This window comes from Tursiops truncatus, chromosome 5, assembly GCF_011762595.2.
Source record: "Tursiops truncatus isolate mTurTru1 chromosome 5, mTurTru1.mat.Y, whole genome shotgun sequence".
In the NCBI taxonomy this organism is placed as follows: domain Eukaryota; kingdom Metazoa; phylum Chordata; class Mammalia; order Artiodactyla; family Delphinidae; genus Tursiops; species Tursiops truncatus.
In genome coordinates this window covers 22,152,621-22,167,006 of record NC_047038.1, presented here as the reverse complement: position 1 = coordinate 22,167,006, position 14,386 = coordinate 22,152,621, and the positions used below count along the sequence as shown (strand labels likewise).

The following is a 14,386-nucleotide window of genomic DNA, read 5'->3' as shown; positions in this document are numbered from 1 at the left end:
TAATTCTTGTTCAAGTGTGTCAGAGGTAATGCAATGACTATTTTAGATTCCCAAGTCCATCAAATTGCATATAAAAAATATAATTGAATTCACATTCAACGGTATAATTGAATGTGAACGTGTGGGGCAGGCTGAGGGTGGAGAGCCACAGACGAAACATAAAGCTGGGGAGTTAGGCCACATCATGGGGGGGCTTGTGGCCTCTAAGAAGTCAGAATTTTCAAAAGGCTATGGGAATCCACTAAAAACATTTTACACGTTTAAGGAATAATATGATCAAACCCTGGAGTTAGGATTGGTTGGGTGAGGGACTTAAAGGCTGGGAGAGGACAGAGGATGAGGAGTAGAAAAGAGGAGATGAAGACCATTGATCAAAATAATTAGATTCTGTAGGGTTAGGTGGTTGAAGGGTTGCAAGAGGTGGTGTAGGAGAAAGAAGAATCTGAGCTGACCTGGGTAACTGAGCAAATTTTAGTGTCATTCTTGGAGATAGTGACTATAGGAGAAGGAACACGTGTATGAGAAAGAAAACAAGTTTACTTTTGTGCATTTGAAGTGGGAGGTCCCTGGAGGCCATCCACAGTGCCTCGTTGGCAACTGTTCATAAGGCTCCAGAGCTCAGAAGAAAGGCAAGGATTTGGAACGCATCTGTGTGCAGCTGGTGGTTGAAGTCATTGGAGTGGGTGAGATCACCCATATCATGAAGAACAACTTTTATTTAAGTGATCCAGCTTCACACATATTAGAGTAGATACAACAGTTCTTGGCACCTACGGTGGGCACACTACCAGGTACTTGTTCTCTCGTGGACCATGCATGGGCTCTAAGAATAAAATAACCCACCATGGAACAGAGGAAAGGCAATCATTTCCTATGCTTTCTCTCTCTACACTGTAAGGTAATTTAACCATCAAGAAAACTCTTTGTAGTTTTGGTGTGATCTAATAAGAAATATATATTTCATACTCCAACTTTATTAAAGTTGCATACTGGAACAATTTTGCTGAGGATGAAATAAATCTTAAATCAAATTAATATTTTCAAAATACACATATGAAACCATTTCTTTTTTGGACACGAATCTAATCATGGAATAACCAGGCAGTAGGTGGGCACACCGGCCAAATCAAGAATAATCTCCTCCGGCCAAGGAAGATTGTCAATAAAATCCACCTAAGTTCTTTACCTAGCCTTTAAATGTGGGTATGCTGTAGGGTTCCATGGTCAGCCCACGGCCTCTTGCTCTGCACACTATCCCTAGGAGATTATTTCCTTCTCAGAGGTTCTACTGCCCCTATTATGATAATGCTGTTCATGTCTCTGTCTCTAGCCCAGATCTTACCTTCAGATCTATCCTCTACGTAACTGCCAGCTGTTGTGATGTTGGCGAAACATATATTGGCCCATGCTACTTTCCTAATTAAAATCCTTCAGTGTTTCCTCATGGCTTTCAGACTAAAGCAAGTGCTCTTTAATTTTGGAAAAATGGATCCTTTACTGATGATGCTCTCTTTAGTCTTATCATTTTTTTAAACTATTTGAGCTTTAAACTTCAGTAACACCAATTGCTTATAGTTACTCTTCACATATATGCATATATGCATGTATACATACATTTATATTTATACTTTTTTTTTTTTCTTTTGGTCATCTGTCTTAACTCTTTTTTTTTTTTTTTTGCGGTATGTGGGCCTCTCACTGTTGTGGCCTCTCCCATTGCGGAGCACAGGCTCCGGACGCACAGGCTCAGCGGCCATGGCTCACAGGCCCAGCCGCTCCGCGGCATGTGGGATCTTCCCGGACCGGGGCACGCACCCGTGTCCCCTGCATCGGCAGGCGGACTCTCAACCACTGTGCCACCAGGGAAGCCCTGTCTTAACTCTTGCTTCTCCCTCAATATGTAATTCTCTTCCTCCTTCACCTGGCAAACTTCTGTCACCTCCTCAGAAGGTGAGGTGTCTTGGCCCTGAATGAATTACCTCTATATTTTTATAATACTCTGCATATCATTGTCACTTAACACATTGTTTCATAATTACCTGTTCATATGGCTGTTTCCTTCACTACCCTGGGAGCACCCGGAGGGTAGGGACTGTATCCTATTCATCCTTGCATCCTTAGTGTCTAGCATATGCTCATAGAATGGTTAAATAAATGAGGAAGGAGTGAAGGTCAAAGGGAAACTCACATGGAAAACATGTTTTTGTACTTCAGTTTAATTTTTTAGCCACTTAGTAATTCCAGTTAACCACACGGAAAATTTGTTACTGTTAAATTCTTTTTGTTACCAGTCCTAATCAGATATTATCTGAAGTGGACATACCTCTGCATAATGTACAGGGCTGTTTCCTTCCCTCAAGAACTCCTTCAGTTTTAGAGAAAAAAATAGATTGGTTTTCTGCTCCAAGATCCGCAGGTGGATGATCCGTTCTGCAAGGAAAAATATGCCATATTGGTGGTGCTCCTTACTTTATCCTTCTAAAGAATTCCCTGAGGAAACTCCAACTGTCTACTTTCTAGCCTGATGGGATGGTCAAATAGGTGTTGCTCTTAACTCTTTTCTACCTACATATTCATAGGACCTATATATTTTCTACCTACATATTCATTTGGGACCTACATGTTCACACAAAGAGACACATACCATATTTGTTTATAAAACCAAAGAGGGTTAACAGCCTTTTCCAGTACATTAACTCCTGGCATTTTCTGATTTACTGTTAGTTGTGAATATAAGGCCGCTTTTGTAATAGGATAGAGAGACATAGTGTTGTCTTACTTTTTTTTTTTTTTTTTTTTGCGGTACGCGGGCCTCTCACTGTTGTGGCCTCTCCCGTTGCGGAGCACAGGCTCCGGACGCGCAGGCTCAGCGGCCACGGCTCACGGGCCTAGCCGCTCCGCGGCACGTGGGATCTTCCCGGACCGGGGCACGAACCCGCATCCCCTGCATCGGCAGGCGGACTCTCAACCACTGCGCCACCAGGGAAGCCCATTGTCTTACATTTTAAACTCCAAGGAAAAGTGTCCTATAAGAATCACTTTATACCTAGGGATTTCAGACAGCTAATAGGCTCAGGCTGTCAAGAAGAAATAAGATCTTTTTACTGGAAGTATCATCTATATAGTATAATTTCGCCATATTTGGACTAGCTGGCCCTATCTATGCATATATTTTTAATTATACATATGTGCTAAAATACAAAGTAAATCTTGTAAATAAAACAATACATGTCATGGATATATAATAAAGGAACTGCAGTATCCAGGTTCCTTGCATATATCTGGGGGGAAAATGTCTCAGCCATACACACAGCATGGTGGCAACTTGGGAAAATTGGCGTTTTAGCTAAATTTCACACGTAGTATATAATGTAAAACCCCAAATATTGAACTTTAAGTTTGCTTCCTAGCTCTAAATACAAACAAGATGGTTAACTGACCTGTGCCATCCCTCCTAGAATACAGAGGCTGGCTGTTGAGTGTAGCTGAGGACATGCCTGCAGACTGCAGACCCACTGGAGAGGATACTGGCTCTTAACATCAGTGTAACCTGTGTGTTCTATAACGTAGCTCCTTTCCTTAGCTTCCTGAACCTCTCCTTATGAAAAATTCCTTGCATGAGCAAAGGACAGTTAGCTCAATAGGCTACACTAAACACACACACACACACAAACACAAAACAAACCACAAAACAAAAACCACTGGAGTTCATGTGGCAACAAGTTTTTCAAGAAACTTTTAAGGGGATTGTTACTCTAAGTTTCAATTAATGCTGATCTCAGATGGAATAATTTGCACTTCTATGTAATTTGTGTTTCAGTACACATGTGGTTGACAGGAGCTGACTAAATACATCAGATTTTACATATCTGTCAGTAAATCACAGCTTGTAAATGTGAAAGGCAGTACCTGGCAGCTTTGTGTGGGTGTGTAGCATTCCCCAGTGGATATATATCGAAAACGATCTCTTCTGTCATGGGTATACCCTTACTCCAGGACTGTACAGGTCTGCAGGAAATCTTTGCCCATTTTTAATTTTCAGAGCATGGGGATCTAGAATTAGCAGAAGAGAGTCTTGTGGCGTGATTGCAAATGATAGAAATTTTTAATTTGGCATTGCCTTTTAGGTGTTATCTTTTGGGATGGAACAAAGCCATGAGCATTCTGAGTTAATTCATTAGTAATAATAACATGGATCTTAAGAGGGTAGAAATATTTCCCCAAACAGGCACCTAATGCACTGGCAACATAAAAGCCAAAAGGGGATTCAGAGCAAAAAAGGCCAGGATTTTGCTCAATGTTGGATGGGTTGTGCCTGCCGGCATTTCCTCTCCTGCCCCTGGGCATTCACGCCCACCTTCTTAGCCACTTGACAGGGTCATCTGCGCTGGTCCCAAGATGTATGACACACCATTTCTGTGTGAAGGGCTGAAGAATCTCCAAAAAGATATAGAGAAATTTTCTTTCAGATTATGTCTTCTCTGGCCAGGTGAATAAAGCTCAGTTCTTAGAAAGTGACAGTCTGTCCTGCTGGCATGTCCACTGTTTTAAAGGGCGGTTTTCCTTTAGGCCACTCTCGAGGCAATCAAGCAGCTTCTCTCCAGTCTTGTTTCTGTCAGTCTGTCAGTTGCAAAAGCCCCAATATTGTGCATTGAAGTTGAGTAGCCAACATATTACTGGAATTTTGAAAACTATTCTGCAAATTGCCGTCCTAGGCACATAAAACCTAATACACAGTCTTTGTAGCTGTAGTAATCCAATAACCGATTTTTTCTTAGAGTAAGAGTGATTCTCCTTTTCCTTCCATGGCATATGCTCCCAGCTGCACTGGTAATTTCATTGCATGATGAGATGTACCACTTGGCTAGAATTTCTGTTTACAGTCTAATTAATTTTGTGGAGGAGACCAAAGTTTCAAGAATGTGGTCATTTCAGTGCCATGGTAACTAAACAAATGTGTGGTTAGGGAAGCATCAGGATGGAAAATATTGCTGACATAGCAAGAGAACCCAAGGAAATACAGTTTCATTACCTGGACTTACTAGCATGTGACGCATCAGATATGATTTGCCACCTAGACTCACCAGCCAGTAATATGCCAACCTCGAATCACACGGCTATTGGCCTTAAAAGCCCAGCCTACTTGGAAATAATGCACTGATTTTTTTCCATCCCCAAAGCCCACTCCATTTATTGCATTTTTTTGCTAGTCATAGTTCATTGTCATCACCTAAATATCAGGAGCTCCACCTTTAATATAGACCCCAGGTGTCAGGGCTTATGATCTATGTTATTCTTCCTTATCCTTTAAGGCTGTTCTGTGAGGACAAAAGCCTAAATATCTTGAACTCCATAACTTTCCCTGAGCAACATTTATTACCTTCAGGCTCATTAAAGTCTAACCCTAATAGAGCTCCTGAATGCAGCTGTATTTAATTATTATTAACATCACTTAATAAACATGTTAATAACATTAAACATCAGTTTAATTCTGTCTCCAGTATATTCAGAGGAAAAGGAGGTGGGAACTGTCTTAAGGATAAGTAAGAGTTCTCCATGAACTTAGGGGTGCAATATGTGATTATAACTCTCTGCCTGCTGAGTTTGGGTTACAATTATAGATATGGAGTTGGTACCCTGAAAGCTCAGTGTGACAGTTTCCCAACTTTGATGCCTCAGAACCCCAAGACATTTTTTTTATTTATTTGTTTGTTTGTTTATTTATTTATTAAGACATTTTAAAAAGGTCTAAAAACTTCTGAGATTTTGTTTATTGAGGTATAGTTGATGTAAAATATAAGTTTCAGGGGTTCAAAATAGTTTCACAATTTTTAAAGGTTATATTCTATTTGTAGTTATTATAAAATATTGGCTGTATTTCCTGTGTTGTGCTATATATCCTTGTAGTTTATTTTATACATAGTAGCTTGTATCTCTTAATCCCTTACCCCCGTCTTGCTAGGTACCAGGAAAACAAAGATCAGTCGGACACAGACCCTGCCTCCAGAATGTGCAGTGTCACAGGGGAGAGGGTAGGAGCTTTTCTCGAGGAGAAATGCACTTGGAGCAGATGGAACAATATTTGAACCGGCAAGGAGGCATGGCATGGTGTATGTCTGAGGAACTACAAGCACATCCGTGAATGGAGAACAGAGCTGGGGATTATAGGAGGTAACTGGAGAGGTGGGCAGGGCCAGATTAGGAAGACCTTGTAAGCCCCGATAGAGATCTTAGGTTTTGTCCTGTCAGTGTGTGATAGGGAGCAACCGTGAAAATTCTTTCCATAATTCTTGAGTCCTCCAGGAGAGGAGAAAACCTTCTGCTGTTTTATACATATCTGGAGCTGCTAGGAAGCTGTTCCAACTGTGGAATATGGTGAGGATGTGAATTGTGGCAGCTGCAGTGGGTTGAGGAGAATAGGATGTGGTTAAGAAATGTTTGTGTCATGCAGTGGAAAGGTCTGGATGACCCATTGGAGATAGGGGGAAAGAATAATAAGGGTGACTAAAGGACTACTTCTTCTGCCTTGATTAAATGGCGCCAACACCTACTCAAAAGGGAACACAGCACCCCCTGGAGATGTGCAGTGCAAACCTGTACAAAATCACACAGTGCACAGTAACCCTGAGAGCCAGGCTGCAGTTTGGTCTATGAACTTTCTAGCAGTCAAAGCATAGAGAAAAATACAGTCAGTTACAAGAGTCACATTATTCAAAGGTGTAATGCAACAAAGACTGTAAGATGCTATAAGTTATAAAATGTAATAAAGGAGATTATTACTATGATAGTCAAACGTGCCTTTCACTAGAGGAGCCAGGGTGCTGTCCTCCAGCTCTCCTAAGTCTACCAAAGCCCAGCAGCACGGGGGTGGTCTACTTCCCCAGGGCTTCTGTCCAAAAGAGTGAGAATGCGCTCCCCTCCCCACCTCAGCAAGTGGACGCAGAAGCAGCAGGGACTCACCCTCTGTTAGCCCCTGCCTAGACCATCCCTGTCCGTAGATTGACACCTCTTTCTTAGAGGCATACTTCTGGAGTCACCATCTATTTCATTCTCTTCCTGGAGTCGTCTTCTTTCCCCTTCAGCAAAAACCAAAACCTCCTCTTAGTCCTAGCTTGCTAGCTTGTCCAACATGCACAGCCTAGCCTGGAGCCTAGCAGGTGTGGAGCAGAGGAGATGAGATTCCTGCCACAGATATTTTCTGCATTCAAAAAAAATCAAAATTTGACATTATTCAGATATTTACTCTTATTTTTCTAACTCATAGTGGCTCTTGGAGTCTCTTTAATTTTACAGACAAGACATAAAATGTTGCAATCAGAAGAGACCCTAAAATTACCCTGGCCAATCCTGTACTCTTACAGATGAGGAAATTGAGGCGCAGAAAAGTAAAATGAATTGTTCAAAGCTATGCAACTGGGTAGTGTCTGAGCAGAACCTAGATTCAAGTGCCCTGACTCTCAGATAAGTATTTCTCCATTACTATGTTGCTTCCCAGAGCTTTCTTGAAATTGCACGAGAGAGACAGAGGTAGAGGGAGTGAGAAAGATAGAAGGAGAGAGAGGGAAAGAGAAAGAGTGTCGTTTATGTTTGAAAACATCAGCCCTCTGTGCTGGAAAAGTAGAATTGTCAAAAAAAATAACTTTTACATTTTATACATTCTAGTAGTATAGCTGCAAGATAGTACTATATTATGTCTCTATGAATGTAGAGACTTGTATCTGCTTTATGATACGTACTGGTGGCCATGCTGACCCAGGGTTGCTTTCAAGGATGTTATTCTAGAGCTTGTTTTTTCCTAAAAACGACCGAGGAGTTACAATCATGACAGAACTTTGGAAAATGATGGATGTTTAATGTTCCATAGATGACAGAGAGTTTGCAAAGGCTGTTGCTGCTATTGGTATCTAGTAGTTGCCTTAGTTTTACATATATACTCTATGGATATCATTTAAATTTTTGGAAAATTTAGCTGTGCCATCTATCTTGAAAAAAAGCATTCTACTTATTTGTGTTGTGCTGATATTCTACAGAAATTGGTCAGGAAATTATACTGATCTAGAAATATTCAACTGCTTCTCCCCCATTTTTAATTTTATAATGCTCTGTGTTAAATATGTACATGGGTTGATTACGGAAGAGAAGAAAGTATTCTGTTATTAAAATAGCATTTGTGTTTGGACCTCATCCTGGGAGGAGGAGGGTGTGTGCTGGGTGCTCGGGCTCTGTAGAGGCCGGGCTGCCAGGCTCCTACGACAGGAGGTTTGCTAGGCAACCAGAACGAGCTTTCAAACCAGCCTGGATATTCCTGCCTGGCCTGCTGCCATCCTCCAAGAAGGCAAGTAGGTGCAGTAAATTAGAACTGAACCATAATTGTTGATGTGTTACCCTGTAAGAAGTGTTGATGTTTTATGGCAAGAGGTTTGTTCAGAACTAATCAGTCCATGTAGGGGTTTATTTGCTAATTGGTCAGGATCAAAACTTATAAAAAGCATTTGGAAAACAGTCACCTGTGATTATACTGCAGGAAAAAAACCTTATGATGAATCAGAAGTGTTGATGTTTGAGAAAGCTTGTCAACCTGCATATAAACTTGTGTGGGAAGAAATACAATTAAAATATGTCCTTCTATAGTAAATTAAAAAAAGCTTCTCCCAACAAGAAAAAACCAGATGGCATAGGTCTTATTAGGTCATAACTGATACTTTGAGACTTGAAAAATCCAGACTAGGTCCAAAGGCATCCAAATGTGTGCAGTGACATTTCTTTAGAAAGATTAGACATTACTCAGAAAGTTTTAGGTCATCCCCACATAGATACAAAAGGATGTTCTTTTCTTTAATCTTTCTTTTGTTTGTTCTTTTATTTTATAAATGTCTGGTGAAGAGGATCAGCCTAATCACCCTGGGATACTGTGAGGCAGTTTTCTTACGTTGTATTTTTGTATTTATATATTTATACATAAATACCTACATAGTAAAATGTAAACCAACTTCGAAAACCCTGGGTAATGAACTATTTCTTGTTCATGAACTAAACATTCCACAAAAATGTGCTCTTGTCCTACACTGTATTTGCCTGATTATATAGCACTGCTAATGTTGTAATAAAAACACTTGTTTAATTAACAGTTTTCCATAGAAGATTGTAAGCTCTGAGGAAGGAATCATGTCTATCTTATTCACTGCTTCTTTGCCAGCACTTAAGAAAGATCCTGATCCCTGGCCATATAAAGAAAAAAAAGTGAAAGGTAGAGATAAAGAGAAAGGAAAGAAGGAAGGGAGGAAGAATAGAAAGAATGAAAGAGGAGGAAAGAGGGAAGGATGGATGGGAAGAGAAAGGAGAGAGGAAGGGAAAGAAGAGAAAAAGAGAGAGCAGAAGCAAAAAATAAACCGGACATATATACAATGGAATATTACTCAGCCATAAAAAGAAACGAAATTGAGTTATTTGTAGTGAGATGGATGGACCTAGAGTCTGTCATACAGAGTGAAGTAAGTCAGAAAAAGAAAAACAAATACCATATGCTAACACATATATATGGAATCTAAAAAAAGGAAAATTGTTCTGAAGAACCTAGGGGCAGGACAGGAATAAAGGCGAAGACGTAGAGAATGGACTTGAGGACACGGGGAGGGGGAAGGGTGAGCTGGGACAAAGTGAGAGAGTGGCATGGACATATATACACTACCAAACGTAAAATAGATAGCTAGTGGGAAGCAGCTGCATAGCACAGGGAGATTAGCTTGGTGCTTTGTGACCACCTAGAGGGGTGGGATAGGGAGGGTGAGAGGGAGACACAAGAGGGAGGGGATATAGGGATATATGTATATGTATAGCTGATTGACTTTGTTATAAAGCAGAAACTAACACACCACTGTAAAGCAATTATACTCCAATAAAGATGTTTAAAAAAATAAATAAAGCTGGTTGATTAAGTTCTGGGGATATAATGTACATACAGTATGGTGACTATAGCTAACAGTACTGTATCACATATTTGAAAGTTGCCACAAAAGTGGATCTTAAAAGTTCTCATCACAAGAGAAATAACTTTGTAACTTTGTGAGGTGATGAATATTAACTCAACTTATTGTGGTGATCATTTCACAATATATACATGTGTCAAGTCATAGTGTTGTACACCTAAAACCAGTACAATGTTATATGTCAATTATATCTCAAAAAAACTGGCAGAAAAAAAGAATAGATGCATACAGAAAAACAAAGCCAGTTGAATGCTACTTTTTATTTGCCATAAGAATATAAACTGGCCAATGCTTTGGACCTTTTTAAAATTTAGATTAATGCTTTTAGATTTTCATGAGTAACTGAGTCAGTTACATCTTTAAATTTGTATCAGCATAAAGAGTTCAGAATGTCCTTTTAGAAAATCAAATGCCTCTCAAAGCTCTAAAATCAAGGGATTTCTTATCTGGCTTTGGCTAATAATGCAGGAAAAAAAAAGAAATACATTTAGTTATATTTTCCCAGTAGTGAAGAGCTGGATTTTATTTTATTTTTTTTAAAGAAGATGCTAGGGGCAGGAGTTTATTAATTAATTAATTTATTTTTGCTGTGTTGGGTCTTCGTTTCTGTGCGAGGGCTTTCTCTAGTTGTGGCGAGCGGGGGCCACTCTTCATCGCGGTGCGAGGGCCTCTCACTATCGCGGCCTCTCTTGTTGCGGAGCACAGGCTCCAGACGCGCAGGTTCACTAGCTGTGGGCCTAGTTGCTCCGCGGCATGTGGGATCCTCCCAGACCAGGGCTCGAACCCGTGTCCCCCGCACTAGCAGGCAGACTCCCAACCACTGTGCCACCAGGGAAGCCCCGGATTTTAATTTTTAATAGAAAAATTTATACCTCATTTCTTCCTCTTGAATCCAGCCCCTCACTTTAGCTGAATGAGTTCCTCAAATCCTCATTTTTGTGTGTGCATGTGTACAGAGCCCTTCAATTATTTCCAAAGAGACTACAAAATTGAAATAGTTTTTCATTAAGTTAAGTATGATGGAAAGTTCCAAAAAGTACTTGTGCAGTTTTGGTTTTTTTTTCAGGCTTCTTGATTTTTTTTTAACATCTTTATTGGAGTATAATTGCTTTACAATGGTGTGTTAGTTTCTGCTTTATAACAAGCTGAATCAATTATACATATATTCCCATATCTCTTCCCTCTTGCATCTCCCTCCCTCCCATCCTCCCTATCCCACCCCTCTAGGTGGTCACAAACCACCGAGCTGATCTCCCTGTGCTATGCGGCTGCTTCCCACTAGCTATCTATTTTACATTTGGTAGTGTATATATGTCCATGCCACTCTCTCGCTTTGTCACAGCTTACCCTTCCCCCTCCCCATATCCTCAAGTCCATTCTCTAGTAGGTCTGTGTCTTTATTCCCATCTTACCCCTAGGTTCTTCATGACCTTTTTTTTTCTTAGATTCCATATATATGTGTTAGCATACGGTATTTGTTTTTCTCTTTCTGACTTAAGTACTTGTGCATTTTTATTTATTTATTTAAAATATTTGTTTATTTATTTTTGGCTGCACTGGGTCTTCGTTGCTGCGCGCGGGCTTTCTCTAGTTGCGGCCAGTGCGGCCTACTCTTCATTGCAGTGTGCAGGCTTTTCATTGCAGTGGCTTCTCTTTGTTGTGGAGCACGGGCTCTAGGCGCGCGGGCTTCAGTAGTTGTGGCTCGCCGGCTCTAGAGCACAGGCTCAATAGTTGTGGCTCATGGGCTTAGTTGCTCCGCAACATATGGGATCTTCCTGGACCAGAGCTCAAACTGTGTCCCCTACATTGGCAGGCGGATTCTTAATCGCTGCACCACCAGGGAAGTCCCTGTGCACTTTTAAAATATAAATGTATAGTGATTATCATAACTAATAAATTGATCTGGCTTAAGTCAGATTCCATTAATTAGAACCCTCAATCGATTTATCATGGATGTGTATATTTTGTTTCTGATTTATTTATTTTCTTCATTCTGCTTATAGAAGAAAAAGTCAAAGGACTAAGAAGGTAAATGGATGGTATTAATTTAGTAAACAAAAATTACCTCTTCAATGTTATATTGTTGGAATAGATATTTATGATGGTAATCCTTTAGATTAACATTCATAATAATGACTCTGTAGGACTGCAACTAAGAATTTAGAGAGAGGGACTTCCCTGGCAATCCAGTGGTTAAGACTGTGCTCCCACTGCAGGGGGTGTGGGTTTCCTTGGTCGGGGAACTAAGATCCTGTGTAACGCGTGGTGTGACCAGAAAAAAAAAAATAGAATTTAGAGAGAACCTATTATGTATATAATATTGTATTAGGCACTCAGAAACAATAAAGATGGGAGATGTATGTGATAACAATAATTAAACATTTATTAAGCATTTATCATTAACTAAGTGCAATACTAAAGCATTATCTGCATTACCTCATTTAATTCACACAGAAGTCCTATGAGGAAGACAATACGAATTTTTTCCCCCATTTTACACATCTAGAAACCACCAGAGAAAGCAAGTAAAACATCACATAGGTAATTTAACATAAATTTGATCCTGAGCTTTTCATCAGTTGTACTAGTCATCATATTTTAGTACTTTCTTATCTTCCCCATTGTTTCCTTCCTACCCCTACTCTTAAACTGTGTTGTGCATACTTCCATTAAAGCATTTATGTATCGTATGGGAATAATTTGCAGGTTTTAAAAAGTTTTCCCTTTCTTATTGGAACACAAGCTCCTTGAAGTCATGGTACAGACTTTTTCATATTTGTAGCACGGTGCCTGTCATCTAGTAGGAATTCAATAAATATTTGCTGAATAAATGAGTGGGTGTATCTGGGTCTATCATCTTTGTTAGATTATGACTGCCTTGAGGATAGGGAAATATCTGACTTGTGAATTCTTTACCCATGGTGATGACTCAAATTAATATTTTCTGAGTTGGATTAAGAGTTAAAATGAGTGTTATATTCAATAAACATTTTATTATAAAGAATATTAAATTATAGCTATTAAGTCACGTTACCTAAGATATCAGAATACCATCACATCTTATGCAGATGTTCAAAAGGATGGATATCATACCTTATAGGGTCTTCCAATTTTAAAAGAACATTGTTGGATTGTTACAATAAATCTGAGAAATTAGGGATTCGTTAAGTAAGGAAATTGACTATCGGAAAGTTTGTGATTTGTCCGTATTCACAGAGCTTTCAGTAGCACAGCTAGGATGAGAACATAGGTCTTCTGACTATTAGTTTGGGTCCTTGCTATGATATTAAACTATTACACAGCTGACGTTTCAATGTATGAGAACTTTTAACTCCTCAAGTATTAGGTCATTAGGTTATTTTTGTTTTTAATATTTATTGAACACTTACAAAATGGTGGGCTCCTTTGTGAAAAATTGTATACATCTGTGCCATACTCCCAAGAAGCTTGACTCTCCCTAGAAAGAAGAAAAAAAGCAATCCTATATTGAAATGAATTGATATCACTTATTTTCTCTATAATCTAAACCATATGAAGAATCCAAGTCTGCTGCATAGATCAGAAATAGCTGGGAGTAAGTGAGGCATACGAAATTATGTGAGCAAATTAGTGGGATCCCAGATTCTCAGAAACTACTAGTTCCACACCCAGTCCATTATTACCCACCTGTATACCGTGGATCTTTTTCCATTCCTTTGGCTCACTGAATCAAGAGCTCTTCGGTTGGGATTGCCAACAAAGGCCTCAGGCTTTTATGGAATGCCTACTGCAGGGCCAACCTTATACATAATTTAAAAATCAGCAAATATTTGTTTATTTCCTGGGTGAAAACTCCTTACTACATCAGTCATTAATTTGAATTCTGCAAATAACAGGTTTTTGGGTTTTTTTCTGAATTAAACACTTCTGACTGCTCAAAATTTCAGCATGTTTTTTAAACTACTCTGTTCCTATTACCCATTTTGGAAGGTGTGAACCTAGCATAGTGAAGCATGAGCAGTGTGCCAGCTGCTATAAACCTTTTGACTTCGTGGCTATCCACAGCCTTGTAATCTCTTTCCTCAGCAGGTATCTTCTTCTGAACAAAACCATATAGTTTCCAAACAGACTTCTGAGAATATGCTTTCAACTATTTATAAGAGTTTTCACTTCAAAGATCCCATGATGTTCGAAAATAGATGACAGTGTTTTCGCTGACCTACCTGTATTCTGAGATAGAGGCAGCACTGACCCCACAAAGAATAAGGCAGCACTTAGTGTGGGATTCAAAGGAAGATTCTAGGTTAGGAAAAGAAATGCTCTGAAAAGCTTCCTGTCCCTGCCTTCGGAAATATAACAGAGTTTTGAGCTTGTATCTGACTGGTTATTGTTAATAAAATAAGAAATTTTATCCTATGAAA

General features: G+C 39.6%; 2 protein-coding genes across 7 annotated transcripts in view; one reads left to right on the top strand and one right to left on the bottom strand.

Moving 5' to 3' along the window:
- The window catches only part of LOC109548757 (uncharacterized), a 304,090-nt gene that overhangs the window by 53,734 nt on the left and 235,970 nt on the right, over positions 1 to 14,386 (bottom strand). For all 4 annotated transcript variants that reach the window (XM_073804685.1, XM_073804683.1, XM_073804684.1 and 1 more), the window contains 2 exons: positions 13,376 to 13,443; positions 2,324 to 2,430 (listed from right to left, as the gene is read on the bottom strand). In XM_073804685.1, coding sequence (XP_073660786.1) covers positions 2,324 to 2,430; positions 13,376 to 13,443 — 175 coding nt within the window. The remainder of the gene's footprint in view (positions 1 to 2,323; positions 2,431 to 13,375; positions 13,444 to 14,386) is intronic.
- Positions 1 to 14,386, top strand: part of SYNPO2 (synaptopodin 2) — a 172,229-nt gene that overhangs the window by 26,517 nt on the left and 131,326 nt on the right. The window lies entirely within an intron of this gene.